Source organism: Schistocerca serialis, chromosome 10 (genome assembly GCF_023864345.2).
Source record: "Schistocerca serialis cubense isolate TAMUIC-IGC-003099 chromosome 10, iqSchSeri2.2, whole genome shotgun sequence".
NCBI classification, from domain to species: domain Eukaryota; kingdom Metazoa; phylum Arthropoda; class Insecta; order Orthoptera; family Acrididae; genus Schistocerca; species Schistocerca serialis.
Window position 1 is genome coordinate 186,678,201 of NC_064647.1, and position 22,566 is coordinate 186,700,766.

Sequence of the window (22,566 nt, forward strand, 5' to 3'; positions counted from 1 at the left end):
ACAGTGGCTCACAAAGAAACAAGAAAAACGGTATGCAGCGAACTTTTGGAACAGTAGGAGAATGGTGGAGATGAATTTCTTGGAAGAATCGTGACAGGTGATGAAAAATGACCCCATCATTTTTCACCAGAGACGAAGAAGTAATCAATGGAGTGACATCACGCAAATTCACCCAAGGAAAAAAAAATTCAAAACCCCACCTTCTGCTGGAAAAGTTATGGCTACGGTGTTTTTCGATTCTGAAGGACTCTTGCATCATGCCAAGTGGAACCACCATAAATTCTTATGCATATGCGACAACACTGAAGAAACTTCAAGCTCGACTGAGTCGTGTTTGACCACATCGGCAAAAGCAGGATGTTTTGCTGTTGCACGACAATGCACGGCCACATGTCAGTCAAAAAACCATGGAAGCGATCACAAAACTCGGATGGACAACACTGAAACACCCACCTTACAGTCTTGACCTTGCTCCATGTGACTACCATCTCCTTGGGAAACTGAAAGACTCTCTTAGTGGAACAAGATTTGAAGATGATGACTCCCTTGTGCACGCTGCCAAACAGTGGTTCCAACAGGTTGGTCCAGAATTTTACTGTGTGGGTATACAGACGCTGGTTCCAAGATGGTGTAAGGCAGTTGAGAGGGATGGAAATTATGTGAAGAAATGAAAATATTGTTCCTAAAGGATGTATCTACACACTGTAAAACTTTAAAACATATAGAATAAAAGATGGATGTAAAAAAAAATAGTGTGCATTTATTTTGGAGTGACCCTCGTAATAATAAGATGCGGCCCCAGGTGTCGTCCCTGAATGTTAATACTGGCTCTTGAGCAAAAAGCTTTGACGATCACTGATGTAGTGTCTCGCCTGCTCTTACCATTCATCACATTTACCTGCAATGGTAACGTATTCTTACAGCATGACTCGTTTTGTGTAATCAGTTATAGTATGACAACTGCCAAGACTACAGAAAGAGAACAAACATTTCAATTACCGAACAGATAGTTGATAATGTTGTGAAAAAAAATTAAATGGCAGAAGGGAGTTTAGAACACGACTCGTCCACCTGCTGTGCAATCCAACACCATGACCACTTACTCACCTTGCGGTGTCTCTTCCAGTTCGCTTGATTTCCACTTGTTGCGGTTAGACCGTCCACGGGTTCTATTTTGTTTTTCACAGTGCAGTACACCTTCCTGTTTTCACACTTGATCCACGTCCAGCTTTTAACGGGCTGTCCATTGGACCGTCTTACCAAAAAATCTGAGGGGAGTGGGATGGGAAGTTTCCCTTGTGAGTAAAGGAATTAAATTGAATAACTCTTCATATACTGGTGCGGCAAAAGTTGGCCATGATTGGACGAACAGAAAACAGTAGTTGACTAATATCTGTTCCATCAGCAGCCTCGCCCACACACAAGGAATATTACAGACAGTTTGCCACTAAATTGTTTAGTTCCTTGTTATGCTATGTTCCACATCAAGAACTCGATTTTTTTGCTGCATTGCATGACAAAGCAACTGTTTTAAAGCGCTCAGCAGCATCATGGTAATCAAATTGTAAGGGTGCGGGGGTTTGTTTTTGCTTTTTATTCTTGAATTGAGAACAACTGTTAGCACTCGTTGGACGAAAATGCGTCACTCTTTTGTTCATTTCATGTTAGAATTCCGAAACGCACTTTTCGAAAGCTGCTTCTCTGCCCTTGAGCAGATTCCCCTGCTGCAGGCGGTCCTCCAGCTTGAATCACCTGGTCCAGGGTCGCTGTCCTCCTTCCTGCCATCACTTTAAGTGGTTTCCAGCGTAACTCATGCAGTGAGGCTTCGCTATGCCATTGTGGAGCAGGCTTTTCAAAACTAAAAACGACTTGACTCGCGTTCCCTGTTCTACCTTCCGCTCAAAGACAAGCATTGTATAGGAATGGTGTGTTAATTACCATCGATTGACTGTCATCCCTTTTTGCATTACATATTGAGAGGCAAATGTTCTCATAACTGTCGATTTACGTTAGGTGTCATCTTCACCTTCTCATTGCGATTTGTAAAGCTCTCATGTAAGGTGCGAATCTGACCATTTATTCTGTCACCTTACAAAATGGTTTTGCCATTTCTTCTCCACATACTTTCACGACTACGCCATCGGTAAAGCATTTTTGAGCTACATCATTAAACGTCCCACATACGATGCACTTGAACTCTTTTCTTTAAGACATGATCATTCAGGCAACTCTTGTAGGGTTGGTATCTTTCTTTAACTTCATCATTCGTCATGATAATAACATCTGTATGTTGTCATGGAGCGAAAAAAATTGTCAAGTAAGATTACAACCTTTGTTTTGACTTTAAAATTTTCCACATATTAAACTCTGGGGTTTTTCGTCGGAATTGCGTGCAAAGAAGTACTTAATCTCCCACTACACATCAAAAGCATGGTTCTGAGTACTGCTAGGGTTCGACATTCCTGAGAACTCAAATGGAAGAATAGCCACAGTAATAACCACAAACAACCCCAGGGTAATGCCCGTTTTACACGATGAACGAACTTGGTAATCTATTGACAACTAGTTGCGTGAATGGCGGCCGTGTAGTGTGTGAACGGGCTCACTATTATGATCACGTTAGTAGCAACGTGCGGTAATTTTAGGGATAAAGGAATAGGGCTACTTCTAAATTTGTTAGTAGTGGCCGCACTATGCATGCGCGAACTAGCAGCTGTTTGGTGTGATCACGTCTCAGCTGAGCGCCGAGTCTGCCATATTGCTTTCTGCTGCACTTACCGAATGTAGAGTTTGGAAAATGGAAATTTGTGGTGAGGACTATGGGACCAAACTGCTAAGGTCATCGGTCCCTAGGCTTACACACTAAGTAAACTAACTTAAACTAACTTATGCTACAGACAACACAGACACACACGCCCGAGGGAGGACTCCAAGTTCCGATGGGGGGAGCCGCACGAACCGTGGTAAGACACCCTAGACCACACGGCTACCCCGCGCGGCTATGTTGAGTTTTGTTTCTGTTTGTGGTCGTTTCGTTATCACAAGGAACTTTCTGAGCAAGTGAGTATAGTGTGCTTTCTGTAAATATGTTCACAGACGTTTTTAAATCTTTGGAAATTTCAAAAATAATTAACAATACGCTAATGTGAAATCACGACTTTGGCACTTCTATCCTAGTAGCAGTTAGCTGTGTTTACGTTTGTCATTTAAATATGCTGTGGCAAGATCTTGTACGAGTTTGTAGTTCAAGCCTAGTACGCTTGGAGCGCTGCAGTAGACTATAATCTTTCTGGAACAGTTTCGTTCATCGTCTAAAATGGGGACTTTGTACATGAAATTCGTTGAAATTTTATATTTTCTGTTTTCTACTCCATAATGTACTTTGGACTTTCCTGAACATTTTGGTGTATAATGCATTAAAATCAGACAATTGTGAGACCTTCAAATAATATTTTGACCGTTGAAGTGTGACTGTCAAAGTTCGCAGCTACACATATACTGCGCAGTTGAACAGTCATATCTTAGGAACTACACAGTCTACAAGGCTGTGAATTGCGTTGTTTTGTGCCTACTGCTACGTCTCAGAAGTTGGCATTACGAATGAACACATCAGTCCTTCGTTTCTGATGCTGGTTTTCGTTGAAAGTAGTGTGATTATCGACTATTTTTGTAGTAATCAAACTTCTATTGCTTTTTATACGTAAATAAAATTATGGGAAGGCCATAGAGATAACTGTGACCATTTAGAGAAGATGAAAAGAGCTGTGTGGAGCACTTTCTTTCATCGAATCTCAACCAATGAAAAGCCATGTCACGCTTTGTGTCCACTTCCACCAAATGCTTGGTTTAAATATAGGCAAGCTGAATTTTCTGGCACCCTGCATGAATTTACACATAAACATTCCCTTCCTTTGGCAGTAATGGAGACAATCAAACGTTTTTACAGAGATTTGGCAAATCCTGGACTACTAAAGAAGTGTTTACATGGGAAGACCCAGAACGTGAATCAGTCATTCATTAACATTGTGTGCTGCCGTGTGCCTAAAAATGTATTTCTTGGCCTTATGACTCTAAAGTTAGCAGTGTTTGATGCTGTGATAACTTTTAATGGTGGGAACTATGAAAGACTTACGGTTCAGGAGAAGTTTGGGGTAAGATTTGGACAGAACACAGCTAAAGGGCTGTGGGAATTGGATGAGCTCCGTGCACATGAAGCAGAGTTAGCTGCTCAGCAAATGACAAAAGAAGCTAGAAGGAAAAGGAGGAAGCAAGCACTGGGCTGTTGTGACACTGAAGAAGACACAGACTATGGGCCAGGGCAGTTCTAGTGCATAAAGAGACGCAGAAATGTAAGTCAGTATAAGAATTTGTGATAAAAAAATTTTGAACCTCAATATCTCTGAACTACATTTTTTGCAAATAATGAGCTGTCTTCTAAAAAACTAATGATGGTAGAGACATCAAATTTTCACAGCATGCCAAGTGTGAGATTCAACACATATGGAACTACACTCCTGGAAATGGAAAAAAGAACACATTGACACCGGTGTGTCAGACCCACCATACTTGCTCCAGACACTGCGAGAGGGCTGTACAAGCAATGATCACACGCACGGCACAGCGGACACACCAGGAACCGCGGTGTTGGCCGTCGAATGGCGCTAGCTGCGCAGCATTTGTGCACCGCCGCCGTCAGTGTCAGCCAGTTTGCCGTGGCATACGGAGCTCCATCGCAGTCTTTAACACTGGTAGCATGCCGCGACAGCGTGGACGTGAACCGTATGTGCAGTTGACGGACTTTGAGCGAGGGCGTATAGTAGGCATGCGGGAGGCCGGGTGGACGTACCGCCGAATTGCTCAACACGTGGGGCGTGAGGTCTCCACAGTACATCGATGTTGTCGCCAGTGGTCGGCGGAAGGTGCACATGCCCGTCGACCTGGGACCGGACCGCAGCGACTCACGGATGCACGCCAAGACCGTAGGATCCTACACAGTGCCGTAGGGGACCGCACCGCCACTTCCCAGCAAATTAGGGACACTGTTGCTCCTGGGGTATCGGCGAGGACCATTCGCAACCGTCTCCATGAAGCTGGGCTACGGTCCCGCACACCGTTAGGCCATCTTCCGCTCACGCCCCAACATCGTGCAGCCCGCCTCCAGTGGTGTCGCGACAGGCGTGAATGGAGGGACGAATGGAGACGTGTCGTCTTCAGCGATGAGAGTCGCTTCTACCTTGGTGCCAATGATGGTCGTATGCGTGTTTGGCGCCGTGCAGGTGAGCGCCACAATCAGGACTGCATACGACCGAGGCACACAGGGCCAACACCCGGCATCATGGTGTGGGGAGCGATCTCCTACACTGGCCGTACACCACTGGTGATCGTCGAGGGGACACTGAATAGTGCACGGTACATCCAAACCGTCATCGAACCCATCGTTCTACCATTCCTAGACCGGCAAGGGAACTTGCTGTTCCAACAGGACAATGCACGGCCGCATGTATCCCGTGCCACCCAAGGTGCTCTAGAAGGTGTAAGTCAACTACCCTGGACAGCAAGATCTCCGGATCTGTCCCCCATTGAGCATGTTTGGGACTGGATGAAGCATCGTCTCACGCGGTCTGCACGTCCAGCACGAACGCTGGTCCAACTGAGGCGCCAGGTGGAAATGGCATGGCAAGCCGTTCCACAGGACTACATCCAGCATCTCTACGATCGTCTCCATGGGAGAATAGCAGCTTGCATTGCTGCGAAAGGTGGATATACACTGTACTAGTGCCGACATTGTGCATGCTCTGTTGCCTGTGTCTATGTGCCTGTGGTTCTGTCAGTGTGATCATGTGATGTATCTGACCCCAGGAATGTGTCAATAAAGTCTCCCCTTCCTGGAACAATGAATTCACGGTGTTCTTATTTCAATTTCCAGGAGTGTAGAATAATTAAAATATCCTGTGTTGTTTTGTTTTTATGCTCATTTATATACAAAATTCTCGCAAAAAATTGAGTGTTTCAAAAAAAAGCTAACATTCCCCAAAATACAATTTAGTAATAATTCTAGTTCAGTGTATCTAGTAAGGTCCATTCAATAATTATAGAAAATTGTAAGTTGGTGTCTTAAAAAGTTTCCAAGATAATGGAACACAAAATTCAATAATTTAACAATGGCAGCATAGGACATACAGTGGCCCCTTAAGAGAGGCTGCCGCACACGACTGCTGATTAATGAGCAAATCGTAGGTTGCGGTAAGAGAGGCCCACGAGAAAGAAAGGCCATAGCGCGTACATCATAACACGACACTGCAGGTCTCATGAGTGCCAGCTGCCATCTCCGGCGGCAAGCGAGTAACTGTTTCGGATGAGCCTAATAATTCTCGACTGCTCGTTTAAATGTGTGTAAGCTCTTGATAGCACACAAGAAATTTAGGACCTTTAGTAGGTACCTTCTCAATTATGTATTGATTTCCCATTGGCCTTGCACAGAACCGAGCGTTCGCCAAGTGTGACGGACAAGCCGACTAGTGTGACGTCACAAGTTCTTTGCAGGGCCTGTATATCTCATTTTCCCCAGTGGCGAGACCGTGACGTCACTGCATCGCACAGCTGGAGCGAGAAGAATTCGCTGGAGGGAATGGCTCTCGAGCTACACTTTGCCAGGACGGTCTTATGCGCTCTACCAACTGCGACAAGGATTAGTTTTCTCCGTTATGCTATAACGTGCATCGAATGTTCACCTTCGCAGCTGTCTTACCCAGAATTGTGTCCACACAACAAGATTTAAAGTTTCAATTCTTTGCTGATCCAAGTCGTATGAGAAATTTGTTTGCCCACTTTGTTATTATTCCTTACTGATTTGCTTGCCTTATTAATCCTCCTATTCCTACCATTTTCGATGCAGAAAAAGGTACAAATAAAAATAACTGCGGAAGGCAATTAGGAATCGGTAACAGGTTCACTGCTTTTCAGGCGAATGCTTCGGTTGCTACGCCCGCGGTGCCTTGGCACAACAGCACATAACTTCTTGGTTGTTAAGAGGCAGTCGAGAAAGTTTCTTTCCACAATTTCTATGAAAACAGGCGTTTGCCGACCCCATACATGTTGAGGAAAGTACTCTGTTTTCAATTGTCTATCGATCCCGTCAATTCTGAGCCGATTGCACGTCATAAACTTTATCGGTTGTTTTCTCAAAAACTTCTTTGAGCCGAAATTAAGAGTCTTCCAGTTTACCTTGTACACAAGCGATCTGCCGGATATGAGCCGAATCGGTTGACTGTGCCTGAGGCCTTCCCCTTGTACTTAGTTTTGAGAGAAAGTACTTAGTATTACGTAAATTAATGGCAGAGGATGGAGAAGGAAAAAGAAAGGGAAGGAAGTTATGATGCTAGCTGCATCAGGACTTTATTTGGAGGCAGTCGCTCTGAGTGAAAACGTGTGCCGGACCAGGATCTTACCCAGGATCACCTGCTTACTAAGGTAGTTGTGTTAACAGCTGAGGTAATCGGACACAGTGTTGATGTCTCCGCACATTTCCACCTAGTGCCACCTATCTGCAGTTCCCATCCGTGTCTCAATGCACGGTGCTTTGAAATTCCTGCACAAAGTCGAACGCGATTGTGAATTCACACTGAATGTGGTGGATTCATAGGCCATCAAGGCTACTCAGTTACATGAATCTCTGGTGTCACATCAACTGCATCGGGACTTCATGCAGAGTCAGGGGTGCCAAGTGAAAATATACATCTACATAGATACTCTGCAAATCACATTTAAGTGCCTGGCAGAGGGTTCATCCAACCACCCTCACAATTCTCTCTTATTCCAATCTCGTATAGCGCGTGGAAAGAATGAACACCTATGTCTTTCAGTACGAGCTCTAATTTCCCTTATTTTATCGTTGTGATCGTTTCTCCCCATGTAGGTCGGTGTCAACAACATATTTTCGCATTCGGAGGAGAAAGTTGGTGATTGGAATTTCGTGGGAAGATTTCGTCGCAACGAAAAACCGCTTTCCTTTAATGATCTCCAGCCCAAATCCTGTATCATTTCATTGCCACTCTCTCCCATATTTCGCGATAATACACAACGTGCTGCCTTTCTTTGAACTTTTTCGATGTACTCCGTCAGTTTTCTATCATCTGGTAAGGATCCCACACCGCGCGGCAGTATTCTAAAAGAGGACGGACAAGCATAGTATAGGCAATCTCCTTAGTAGATCTGTTACATTTTCTAAGTGTCCTGTCAGTAATACGCAGTCTTTGATTAGTCTTCCCCACAACATTTTCTGTGTGTTCCTTCGAATTTAAGTTGTTGGTAATTGTGGTACCTAGGTATTTAGTTGAATTTATGGCTTTTAGATTAGACTGATTTATCGTGTAACCGAAGTTTAACGAGTTTCTTTTAGCACTCATGTGGATGAATTCACACTTTTCGTTATTTAGAGCAGTGTGCGATTTGCAGGGGGGGGGGGGGATGGGGGATTCCCCCCCCCCCCCCTCTGCATCAGACCATCCCCTCCTCTGGTTTTAGTTTATGCGTCCCAACCTGGGATGTTTATTTCCCAAGCACTGGAGTAAAACTTTACATACAATTTAAATTTGTGGAGCTGAACACAGAAAGTTTTTAATAAGTCTTACTATTAACACTATTAATATGCTTCAGTTTTCTATCATCAGAATAAGTACAGCTTTTCACAAATGTGCCTCTGCTTTTTCAATTCCCCTCGTATACCTGTATGTAGAGGATTTTGTAAATAAGCTTTACCTATAATGTACTTTTAAAGATATAACAAGGGATGGCTTTTCTGATAGTGCATATGCGTGAATAGTGAGTTTCAGCATTAACATCTATTTATAAATAGCTGTTTAACCATGCGTAGCGCCACGGTCCAAGCTAGTAACATATATAATTCTAATAACCCCGAAGACATCCCCCCCACTGGTAAAAGCACAAATTGCACCCTGATTTAGAGTCAACTGCCGCTTTTCGCACCATTCAGATATCTTTTCTAAATCGTTTTGAACTTTGTTTTCATCTTCTGATGACTTTATTAGTCGATAAACGACTGCGTCATCTGCAAACAACCGAAGACTGCTGCTCAGATTGTCTCCCATATCGTTTATATAGATAAGGAACAGCAAATGGCCTATAGAACTACCTTGGGGAACGCCAGAAATCATTCTGTTTTACTCGACGACTTTCCGTCAATTACTACGAACTGTGATCTCTCTGACAGGAAATCACAAAAAATCACAAATATGTGGCATTACGAGTTCCTTCCCTTTCCTTTTCTTTCTCCAGCTTCCACCTTGAGTTTACATAACATGTATCACAGCTGCGATTTCCACTTGGTGTCTGTTCTTCCAGACATGTCCAAAAGAACAGCCACCATGCATTCGTATAATTGAGTAACAGCGATGGACTATGAATGAACCACTTTCAGTGTGAATGCACAACCACGGTCGACTTTCTGTGGGAATCTCAGAGTAGCAAGCATGGATGACATGGACAGACACTTCAGATAGGTAGTGCTATGTGGAAATGTGAGTCAGCCGATGGCCTTGTCAAGATAGTCTACACAATTGCAGTAAATGCTGTACGTGTGGGGTACAGTGGTTAATGGAACTGTGTCGTAAGTAGGAGATCCCAGGTTCGAATCCTGCACCAGCACATATTTTCACTTGGGGCCGATAACTCCGCATAAATTACAGATGTTGCTAACATTATGAATTCATCCCTTTCTCCACCCTCCACCTTCAGTTTACATAATATTTGTCACAGCTGTTATTCCATGTGATGTCTGTTTATTTTATGTGTTTGAAAGAACAGACATCATGCATTCATATAACTGAGATGCATCAGTGCACTATGAATCCACCGCGTTCAGTGCGAATGCACAGTCACATTCGATCTCCTTTGGCAGTCTCAAAGTAATGAGCATGGAGGACACGGACGAGGACTGTGGATGGGAAGCTCTAGGTGGGGAATGTCAATCTGCCGAGGGACATACCAAGGTTGTCCACACAACTGCGATTAACACTGTGACCGGGTGGTGCAGTGGTTAACACAACTGCATAGAAAGTGGGAGATCTCAGGTATGAATGCCAGTCCGGCACACATTTTGACTCGGGGTCCCTGACTCCGCAAAAAGTCCCAGTGCAGTTGACATCAAGAGTTTCTTCCCTTTCCTTTCCTTTTGTCCATCGTCCAACTTCAGTTTATACAGGGTGGACCATTGATCGTGACCCGGCCATATATCTCACGAAATAAGCGTCAAACGAGAAAACTACAAACAACGTAACTTGTCTAGCTTAAAGGGGGAAACCAGATGGCGCAATGGTTGGCCCGCTAGATGGCGCTGTCATAGGTCAAACGGATATCAACTGCGTTTTTTAAAATAGGAACCCCATTTTTATTACATATTCGTGTAGTACGTAAAGAAATATGAATGTTTTAGTTGGACCACTTTTTTCGCTTTGTGATAAATGCCGCTGTAATAGTCACAAACATATGACTTACAATTTTAGACGAACAGTTGGTAACAGGTAGGCTTTTTAAATTAAAATACAGAACGTAGGTACGTTCGAACATTTTATTTCGGTTGTTCCAATGTGATACATGTACCTTTGTGAACTTATCATTTCTGAGAACGCATGCTGTTACAGTGTCATTACCTGTAAATACTGCATTAATGCAATAAATGCTCAAAATGATGTCCGTCTACCTCAATGCATTTGGCAACACGTGTAACGACATTCCTCTCAACAGCGAGTAGTTCGCCTTCCGTAATGTTCGCACATGCATTGACAATGCGCTGACGAATTTTGTCAGGCGTTGTCGGTGGATCACGATGGCAAATATCTTTCAACTTTCCCCACAGAAAGAAATCCGGGGACTTCAGATCCGGTGAACGGGGGGGCTATGGTTCCGGTGCTTCGACGACCAATCCACCTGTCGTAAAATATGCTATTCGATACCGCTTCAACCGCACTCGAGCTATGTGCCGGACATCCATCATGTTGGAAGTACATCGCCATTCTGTCATGCAGTGAATCACCTTGTAGTAACATCGGTAGAACATTAGGTAGGAAATCAGCATACATTGCACCAATGAGATTGCCATCGATGAAATGGGGGCCAATTATCCTTCCTCCCATAATGCCGTACCGTACATTAACCCGCCAATTTCGCTGATGTTCCACTTGTAGCAGCCATCGTGGGTTTTCCGTTGCCCAATAGTGCATATTATACCGGTTTGCGTTACCGCTGTTGGTGAATGACGCTTCGTCGCTAAATAGAATGCGTGCAAAAAATCTGTCATTGTCCAGTAATTTCTTTTGTGCCCAGTGGCAGAACTGTACACGACGTTCAAAGTCGTCGCCATGCAATTCCTGGTGCATAGAAATATGGTACGGGTGCAATCGCAGTTGATGTAGCATTCTCAACATCGACGTTTTTGAGATTCCCGATTCTCGTACAATTTGTGTGCTACTGATATGCGGATTAGCCGCGACAACATCTAAAACACCTACTTGGGCATCATCATTTGTTGCAGGTCGTGGTTGACGCTTCACATGTGGCTGAACACTTCCTGTTTCCTTAAATAACGTAACTATCCGGCGAACGGTCCGGACACTTGGATGATGTCGTCCAGGATACATAGCATACATAGCAAACGCCCGTTAGGGCATTTTGATCACAATAGCCATACATCAACACGATATCGACCTTTTCCGCAATTGGTAAACGGTCTACTTTAACACGGGTAATGTATCACGAAGCAAATACCGTCCGCACTGGCGAAATGTTACGTAATACCACGTACTTCATACGTGTATGACTATTACAGCGCCATCTATCACAAAGCGAAAAAAGTGGTCCAGCTAAAACATTCATATTTCTTTACGCACTACATGAGTATGTAATGTAAAAATGGGGGTTCGTATTTAAAAAACGCAGTTGATATCCGTTTTACCTATGGCAGCGCCATCTAGTGGGCCAACCATAGCCTCATCTGGTTTCCCCCTTCAAGCTACACAAGTTTCGTCTTTGTAGTTTTTTCGTTTGATGCTTATTTCGCGAGATATTTGGCCCGGTCACGATCAAAGGACCACTCTGTACAATATGTATGACAGATGTGGATACTGCATTGTGTCCATTGTTTCGAACATGTCCGAAAGAACAGACACCACGCATTCATATATTTAGCATTGTTTTGCCGGCACTCTAGCGGCGCTGCAGGTGTCCCAGTCGACTGTTGTGTGGAGAACTCAACGCCCCTCTCTCTCTGCAGGTATAATATTCGCTGGCGATGTGGACTTCACGACCGACAGACTCTTCACAAAATACAACATCCAGATACGGATCGTCAGAGAAACGTTCGACTACACTCCACCAAAGCCCGACCAACTGGTTCACGACATCGTGGTGGTCGAACTTTGGAGGGAACTTAGTATTGAAACGGGTTATGTCACTACCATTCCCCTGACGGAAAACACAAGGTGAGTACCATTTTGAGCAATCCACGAACACCACGGTAAGATGCAGTTTCTGGCGGCATGTCTTCATGTAGACACACAACTGTTACACATAGGAGTTGAATATGAGAAGTCCTACAACGTTTTTGATTACCATATATATCATAAGCAATGAGCAGGATTTAGGATGAGTTGCCTGCCATCAGTAGATGAGCCCCTCCCCTCCTCAAGCCCTGCACGTGTGCCACACAGAGGACTTCAACTCTGGGTGTTAGTTACTTAGTTTCATGTTGCAGGTATCATTTGTACATTACTCGTAATGAATTAGAATGACTCATTTCACATTCATGTTCTCGATTCCTATGTAGGCATGGCTACATATTCATGATCTGCAAGGTTTTTTTCACAGACATAATGGAGTAATTCCTGCCCACCATCTTTTACATCCGACGAAAAGCATGCTGGACCAAATTCAATGACACATTTTTTACAAACTGCAGCACACAAAATGCCTTCTGATGAGCGAGCGCCATCTGACGTCAAACTAAGATGATGCGTTGACTGACATCCAACAGCGACGTTCTGGAACACCAGGCCACACCCATTCAAACAAAACACATTTCCCCAGTGTTACATTTACACGTTACATCTTTGCAGTATCTGTTTATCTTAGTATACAGTGAAGTTGCCTGCTTATAAACATAAACAGTAACAAAACTCTCGATAATATTCGCTGCATCCATAAATATAAAAGTCCAGCTAGTCTTTGATGCTGCCTCCCGTATCCTCATGTTCCTTAAACCTGGCAAACCGCCGTCCACCGTCTCCTCCTACCGTCCCATCAGCCTTACCTCGGTCTTCAGCAAGGTCCTAGAATCTATCCTCACCCGCCGCATCCACCAGCATCTCCGCCAGCACCGCCTCCTTCCCGTCACCCAGTGTGGCTTTCGGCCATCCTTCTCTTCCGACGATCTTCTCCTTCACCTCACTCATCTCCTTTCCGAACAGCTTAATTCCCGTCGCTCCGCCATCTTCCTCTCACTTGACCTCGAACGCGCTTATGACCGCGTCTGGCATTCCGGTCTCCTCTTCAAGCTCCAAACCTTTGCCCTTCCCATTAACTACGTCCGTCTGATCGGTTCCTTTCTCTCCCACCGTCCTTCCTATGTCACCATCCATAACACCGATTCCTACACTTTTTTCCCCTCCGCCGGTGTGCCCCAAGGCTCCGTCCTCTCCCCCCTTCTGTACCTTTTGTACACGGCGGACATGCCGCCGCCGTCGCCCCCCATCCACCTCCTCCAGTTTGCCGATGACACCGCCTTCCTCGCCCTTGCCCCCACCCTGCAACGCTCCCAACGCCTTCTCCAATCCCATCTTGACCGGTTCACCGCTTGGTGCAACCAGTGGTTGCTCAAGGTCAATCCCTCCAAAACCCAGGCGATCATTGTAGGCAAAACCACCCCTTCCTTCCGCCTCCTTGATTTCTATCTCACCGTCTATGGCCGTCCTATCGCCCTCACTCCCACCCTTAAGTACCTTGGCGTCACCCTCGACCGTCGCCTCTCCTGGACTCCCCATCTCCAGACAATCCAAGCCAAGGCACGTTCCCGACTCCGTCTCCTCAAGCTCCTTTCCGGCCGCTCGTGGGGTCTGGACCCCTCCACAATCCTCCACACCTATAAATCCCTCATCCGCCCTATCCTTTGTTACGCCCATCCAGCCTGGATCTCCGCCCCCCCTACCTTCTATAAATCCCTCCAAATCCTTGAACGCCATGCTCTCCGCCTTGCCTATCGCATCCGTCTCCCCTCCCCCACGCGGATCCTGTATGATCTCATCCCCTTCCCCCACCTCCTCCTTTTCCTTGAAAGGATACGTATCCTGTACACCTCACGTAAACTTGATCCTCCTCACCCGCTCGTTTCCCCGCTCCTCTCCCACCCCCGCCCGCTGCCGCGCCTGTATTCGCACGTCCCACCCGGTCTCCATCTCTCCACCCTCCATACCCTCTCCCAAGGTGGCTTCCGCCAGCTCCCTCTCCCTGATGATGTCCTCGTCCCCTCCATCTACCCCTCCTATCAAATTTGACCCTGCCCCACCCCCCACTTCCCGTGTCCTTTCCTTTCGGCACCCTCCCTCCCTTCTCTTCTCTTCCCTTCTTTTTCCATCTCCCTGTCCCCTCCCTTCCCCCTCTTCCCCCGGGCTTCCTCTCCCCCTTCCTCCCTCCCCCCTATCTCCCCTGCCCGTGGCATCTCTGCTCACCCCTCTCGCTCTCCCACTCCCCTTCCTCCTCCTCGTCTCTTGGCAGGTCCCCGGACTCGCACACGTATAGTGAACATTCGCGCGCCGGAGATCGTCGCCTCTTGTGCTTCGTGTGTGTGACGTCATATAGTGTTTTTGGTGTCCGCCGTCCCACTCCTACGTTCACTTGTGCCGTCGGACTCACCAGTGTTTTGTGCGCCGTGCCAACGTGTTTTCAGTGTTATTATCGTCACATGTGAACGACTCCGTGTTTTTTATGTCTCTGTGACCTCTCTCTTTTGCCCATCACTTTGTTCATTGTCATTCACCATGTTTTATACTCTTGTAAAACGCTATGGCTGAAGAGCGGCGTAGTGTGCCGCTGCCAGCCTACCTGAATTACAGGTTTTAAAATAACAATAAAGTAAAAAAAAAAAAAAAAAAAGAACATTTTATGCTGTTTAAAGTACATTTTAGTAGGTACATATACAACTTTGTACGTGAAATTAATACGAGGGCGGTTCAGAAAGTAACCTCCGATTGGTCACAGTGCGGGTTGTGGGGGGAGTAGCGACACCATCTGTGCGTTCACGCACTCAACAGGTCAGTCGGCATCAAGCCGTGGTCGATTGAACGTCGTACCTGCGCTAGTTTAGTTTTTGTGGCAGTTTGAAATGTGTGCTGCAATAGAAAACCCCACCAAATGTGAAGTGCGTGCTGTCATAAGGTTTTTTACAGCCAAAGGATATTCTGCAGCAGCTATTCATCGTGAGCTTTGTGCCGTGTACGGACCAAGAGTTATGAGTGAAGGAGTTGTCCGTGAATGGGTACGTTTATTTAAAAGTGGACGAGAAAACGTTCATGATGAAGAGAGGAGTGGTAGACCATCATTGGTGACTGACGAACTCGTTCAGACAGTTGATGCAAAAGTTCGTGAAAATCGACGTTTCTCAATGTCGGAGTTGTCTACTGGTTTTCCACAGATTTCTAACACTCTCTTGTACGAGATAGTGACAGCAAGATTGGGTTACCGTAAGTTCTGTGCACGATGGGTGCCCAAAATTCTTACCGACCACCACAAAACTCAAAGAATGGCCTCTGCATTAGACGTTCTGTCACGTTATGAGGACGAAGGAGAACCATTGTTAAACAGAATCGTGACCGGTGACGAAACCTGGATTAAGTACGTGAACCCTGAGACAAACGAACAATCAAAGATGTGGGCACATTCAAATTCGCCTACCAAACCAAGAAAAGCCTCGCAAGATTTTTCTGCCAGAAAACTGATGGCAACGGTGTTTTGGGATGCCAAAGGGGTGTTGTTGGTTGAATTTATGGAACGTGGTACGACCATTAATCAAGACGTGTACTGTGAAACAATAAAAAAGTTACGACGGGCTATACAGAACAAACGCCGTGGTATGCTGACTTCCGGTATCGTTTTTTTGCACGATAACGCCCGTCCTCACTCTGCTCGCAGAACAACGGCCCTTCTTGAGTCCTTCAAGTGGGACGTTATCAACCATCCACCTTACAGCCCAGACCTGGCGCCAAGTGATTATCACCTCTTCATGCATTTGAAGAAATGGCTCGGGTCACAGCGGTTTGATGACGACGAAGAGCTCAAAGATGCGGTCACAGGCTGGCTCCAGGCACAAGCGGGTGATTTTTATGCAGAAGGAATTTCAAAGCTTGTGAAGAGATACAATAAGTGCCTCAATCGCTATGCAGACTATGTAGAAAAATAGTGCAAAGATGTAGTTGTAAGATGTATATATTAAAATATTTTTATTTAACTTGGTGTATTTTTTTAAATCAACCGGAGGTTACTTTCTGAACGGCCCTCGTACATGACCAACTCTAAGTTGTGTAATTTTGCCTCATTTCAGAATTAATACAATGCAGTGCAATTACTTATTCTACTCACTCATTAATTAACCAGTGAGGCTTGAAGTGATATTTATGATGTATGTCTCATCAGGCATGTAAATCCTGTTATATGTGTTGGAACATTACTTAGGAATAATTGCAAATAACACAGGTATGTGAAACATGTCATGTACATAAAAGCATTTAAGCAAATAAACGAATCAAAAGATTTCATATTAAACAGCAAATTTAAATTTAACATAATATAAAGAGTAGGCATATCCTAGTACTTGTTAATGGTTGATGAGATACAGTTACAAACGTGAGTGCACCGTGGTATTGATACATATGGCTGTAATCTTGGTTCTATAAATCTTATTTACATGTTATAGTAGTGACATCTTATTTATATGATGTAAAGATGACATAGTAATGTTAACAACTTAATCAGCTATCACATATGAAAGCTCCAAGTAGGTTAATTCCTATTCCTTAACAACAAAGATAAATGTAACATTACCAATCTTAGATTACTTCTTAGAGACGTAATAGACAATTGAGAAGAAATACAAGTCTAGATTACTATAAATCATGCATTGAAGACTGTAGGCATGTAGAATGTAAGTGTCAGAGGGGGGTGTAGAAGGATGGATGGGGGAGGTTATAAAATGACTAATGAAATGAAGAAGAATCTATTATAGTGGGGTGTGGGTGTGGTGGGGGACAAAAGAGTAACTAACAAAGGAATAAGAATAAAAATGTGAAGTGAATTATTTTTTAAAATTTAGATACACCTAAGGTAAATAGGCACTTTTAAATGTTAAAGCTAGGACCAAATATAGCATATGTTAGGCCATTGTGTGGAAATGGTGCGTCCAAAGTGAAGGTATGGCATAAATGTGTATCTCTACATTCTCTGTGTGGGTTCATATGTCCTAGTATTTTATGTATTAAGTAGTTGTCATACTAAGATTTATTCCATAAATTTAATAAAATAAAAGGTTTTATTAAGACTTACTCAGTTTGTCCTTTGGTTAGTGATAGAAGTTCAGGGTGAGGTATGAAGAGGGTTAGTGATTCCTCATAAAAGTAGTATGTCTCAGAGAGAGGAAGGGGTTAGTGAATCAGTGATTAGCAATAATCCGTGATGGGGGTGAAGGGCATCTTAGCAATACGTACAGGGAAGGGGGGAGGGGAGGGGGATGCTGGAGAATAGAGGAATCATGTATGACAATGTCAATTAAAGCCTAATAAAGTAGAGAATAGAAAGTGGAGAATGTTATAAAACGCAAAAGGGGGGAAAAGACATAAATATTCCACATTGTGAACTAGCAAAGGAATAGTCCACAAATAGAATATGTTCATCACAAAATATAAATTTGGTGACCAGGGTACATATAAAGTGTAAAGATTAAAATAGAAATTCACAATGTAGAAGCACTATGAAATCACACAAATGTATTAAAGGAAGGAAAGATGGAAGGGTAAGGAATAAGAGGGAGAGGGTATGTTCTTATATGTATATTTTAGCGATTGGTATAGTCAATAATAGCTTCTTCTACATTTCATTAGTCATTTTATACCCCCCCCCCCCAATACATCCTTCTACACCCCTCTCTTACACTTACATTCTACATGCCTACAGTCTTCAATGAATGATTTATAGTATTCTAGATTTGTATTTCTTCTCAGTTGTTTGTTACGTCTCTAAGAAGTAATCTATGATTGGTAATGTTATATTTATCTATGTTGCTAAGGAATAGGAATTAACCAACTTGGAGCTTTCATATGTGATAGCTGCTTACGTTGTTAACATTACTATGTCATCTTTACATCATATAAATAAGATATCACTACTATAACATGTAAATAAGATTTATAGAACCAAGATTACAGCCATATGTATCAATACCACGGTGCACTCACGTTTGCAATTGTATCTCATCAACCATTAACAAATACTAGGATATGCCTACTCTTTATATTATGTTAAATTTAAATTTGCTGTTTAACATGAAATCTTTTGATTCTTTTATTTGCTTAAATGCTTTTATGTACATGACACGTTTCACATACCTGTGTTATTTGCACTTACTCCTAAGTAATGTTCCAACACATATAACAGGATTTACATGCCTAATGTTACATACATCATAAATATCAATTCAAATCTCACTGGTTAATTAATGAGTGAGTAGAATAACTAATTGCACTGTACTGTATTGATTCTGAATTAAAGCTGTGAGGACAGGGCGTGAGTCGTGCTTGGGTAGCTCAAATGGTAGAACACTTGTCCGCCAAAGGCAAAGGTCCCAAGTTCGAGTCTCGCTCCGGCTCACAGTTTTAATCGGCCAGAAAGTTTCGTATCAGCGCACACTCCGCTGCAGAGAGTAAATTTCATTCTGGAAACATCCCCCAGGCTGTGGCTAAGCCATGTCTCTGCAGTATCCTTTCTTTCAGGAGTGCTAGTTCTGCAAGGCTCGCAGGAGAGCTTCTGTAAAATTTGGAAGGTAGGAGACGAGGTACTGGCAGAAGTGAAGCTGTGAGGACGGGGCGTGAGTCGTGCTTGGGTAGCTCAGATGGTAGAGCACTTGCCCACGAAAGGCAAAGGTCCTGAGTTCGAGTCTCGGTCCGACACACAGTTTTAATCTGCCAGAAAGTTTCAAAATTGAACGCCTTAAGAGTTGGCCATCTATTAATTTCACGTACAAAGGTGTATATTTACCTACTAAAATGTACTTTAAACAACGTCAATGACTAGGTGGACTTTTATATTTATGGATGCAGCGAATATTATCGAGAGGTTTGTTACTGTTTATGAGTAGGCAACTTCAATGTCTACTAAGACAAACAGATACTGCAAAGATGTAAAGTGTTGGGTGATCAGACGTCCCGATTAATCCGGACATGTCCTCCTATTTCGCTCTTTGTCCGGAGTCTGGGCGGATTTTTACATTGTCCGGCCTTTTCAAGTTGAACGTAATACAGTTAAATTTACAATTCGTCCCATTCCTATACTCTTTTCATAAAGTATCATAATTGTTAAGGAATGTGTGTATGTTAGGTCTATAAATAATAAACTCATTTATTAAAATTGAACGTATGTTTGATGGGGAATACTGCAGATGAGGATACCACCCGTCAGCTTCGGACAAGTCACATGAAAGTAGCCAATCAGGAGTGGCGTTTAGGCAGCCGTCTTGGTTAAATATTAAAACTACGCGTAAATATAAAAACAATTGACGCCACACTGTCACCACAATCAATGTTTCTAATTTTTTTTATGTTTCTCAGTTAATCACCACCTGACCACGCTAAAACTTGCGTTTGGGGTGGCCCTTTTTGCGTTACCGTAAGATCTATACTGTTCTTTTGTAGGGTTCTATCTTTTAACATGGGCTGGGGGGTGGTCCTAACGTAGACGCGAAAAAGTCTCACGCTAAAAACTTGCGGGTGGTGTCGTCGTAGCGGTTAGCTGGCGACGTGGGTGTCCGTCCCTTATCGTAGGGCCTTCTCGCTTAACACGGTTCTGCTCTCGGCTTCTGTTCTCGTTTCTCCCCTCAGAATTGCGTCTGTCCCACAGTGGGAAGGTATGACATGCATTTAGGCATTCTTGTGTTAGTCTGTGGTATTCCATTTGCTCACTCGTTACTCGTATTACTTTGGTTAATTTAATGTCACGATTTATTCGGAGCTATGTGACATACTAGTGGATTTGCTTATCATGTCAGGATTTTCATGGAAGGTGTTGGATTTGACTGACACCTTACAACCCTAGTAAAGTGTAAATGTAACACTGCAAATGAACAATATTCTAATGGCGGTACTGACTTTAAAGAAATATTTTATGACTGGGGTCCCGCATCATGAAAATATTATCCAGTGCCTGGACGCTGCTAAACACAGCGTTTTCGTTCCGCGGTCGGAGCGCCTCATGCGGAGAGGTCGGAAAACGGAGCGCCTAGCACCGTCCAGACATAAATACTGGACCCGATCCACACAAGGACCGGTCTCTGGGGGCTCCTGAAGAAGACAGCGACTATCTCGGTCGAAAAATCGTGCGCAGACGACGCGAACAACCGCCAGAAGACCTGATTATTCAACGCGTCAACATATAGTCAGAAAAGCCTGAAGAATTACATCATAACGTATCTTGCTTGAAGAGCAAACTATTTTTCCTTTACAAATAACACCTTTGTCCTTGGAAAATAATAAAAAAATCATAGAAACATTCAGAGCGAAACTCATATCCTGTTTGAGATTATACAAAATATGTGTATACAGGGTGGTCCATTGATCGTGACCGGGCCAAATATCTCACGAAATAAGCGTCAAACGAAAACACTACAAAGAACGAAGCGTGTCTAGCTTGAAGGGGCGAACAAGATGGCGCTATGGTTGGCCCACTAGATGGCGCTGCCATAGGTCAAACGGATACCAATTGCGTTTTTTTTTAACAGGAACCCCATTTTTTATTACATATTCGTGTAGTACGTAAAGAAATATGAATGTTTTAGTTGGACCACTTTTTTCGCTTTGTGACAGATGGCGCTGTAATAGTCACAAACATATGGCTCGCAATTTTAGACGAACAGTTGGTAAAAGGTAGGTTTTTTAAATTAAAATACAGAACATAGGTACGTTTGAACATTTTATTTCCGTTGTTAGAATGTGATACATGTACCTCTGTGAACTTATCATTTCTGAGAACGCATGCTGTTACAGCGTCATTACCCGTAAATACCACATTAATGCAAAAAATGCTCAAAATGATGTCCATCAATCTCAATGCATTTGGCAACACGTGTAACGACATTCCTCTCAACAGCGAGTAGTTCGCCTTCCGTAATGTTCGCACGTGCATTGACAATACGCTGACGAATGTTGTCAGGCATTGTCGGTGGATCTCGATAGCAAATAGCCTTCATCTTTCCCCACAGAAGGAAATCCGGGGACGTCAGATCTGGTGAACGTGCGGGCCATGGTATGATGCTTCCACGACCAATCCATCTGTCATGAAATATGCTATTCAATACCGCTTCAACCGCACGCAAGCTATGTGCCGGACATCCATCGCGTTCGAAGTACATCGCCATTCTGCCATGCAGTGAAACATCTTGTAGTAACATCGGTAGAACATTACGTAGGGAATCAGTGTACATTACACCATTTAGACTGCCATCGATAAAATGAGGGGCAATTATCCTTCCTCCCATAATGCCGCACCATACATCAACCCGCCAAGGTCGCTGATATTCCACTTGTCACAGTCATCGTGGATTTTCTGTTGCCCAATAGTGCATATTATGCCGGTTTACGTTACCGCTGTTGGTGAATGACGCTTCGTCGCTAAATAGAACGCGTGCAAGAAATCGCTCATCGTCCCGTAATTTCTCATGTGCCTAGTGGCAGAACAGTACACGAAGTTCAAAGTCACCGCCATGCAATTCCTGGTGCATAGAAATGTGGTACGGGTGCAATCGATGTTGATGTAGCATTCTCAACACCGACGTTTTTGAGATTCCCGATTCTCGCGCAATTTGTCTGCTACTGATGTGCGGATTAGCAGCGACAGCAGCTAAAACACCTACTTGGGCATCATCATTTGTTGCAGGTCGTGGTTGACGTTTCACATGTGGCTGAACACTTGCTGTTTCCTTAAATAACGTAACTATCCGGCGAACGGTCCAGACACTTGGATGATGTCGTCCAGGATACCGAGCAGCATACATAACACACGTCCGTTGGGTATTTTGATCACAATAGCCATACATCAACACGACATCGACCTTCTCCGCAATTGGTATACGGTCTATTTTAACACAGGTAATGTATCACGAAGCAAACACCGTCCGCACTAGCGGAATGTTACGTGATACCACATACTTATACGATTGTGACTATTACAGCTTCATCTATCACAAAGCGAAAAAAGTGGTCCAACTAGAACATTCATATTTCTTTACGTACTACACGAATATGT

The 22,566-nt window shown here is 43.9% G+C and overlaps 1 protein-coding gene across 1 annotated transcript in view; it reads left to right on the forward strand.

Moving 5' to 3' along the window:
• The window catches only part of LOC126425151 (kallikrein-13-like), a 104,576-nt gene that overhangs the window by 38,561 nt on the left and 43,449 nt on the right, over positions 1–22,566 (forward strand). The window contains exon 2 of the mRNA XM_050088102.1: positions 12,287–12,494. Coding sequence (XP_049944059.1) covers positions 12,287–12,494 — 208 coding nt within the window. The remainder of the gene's footprint in view (positions 1–12,286; positions 12,495–22,566) is intronic.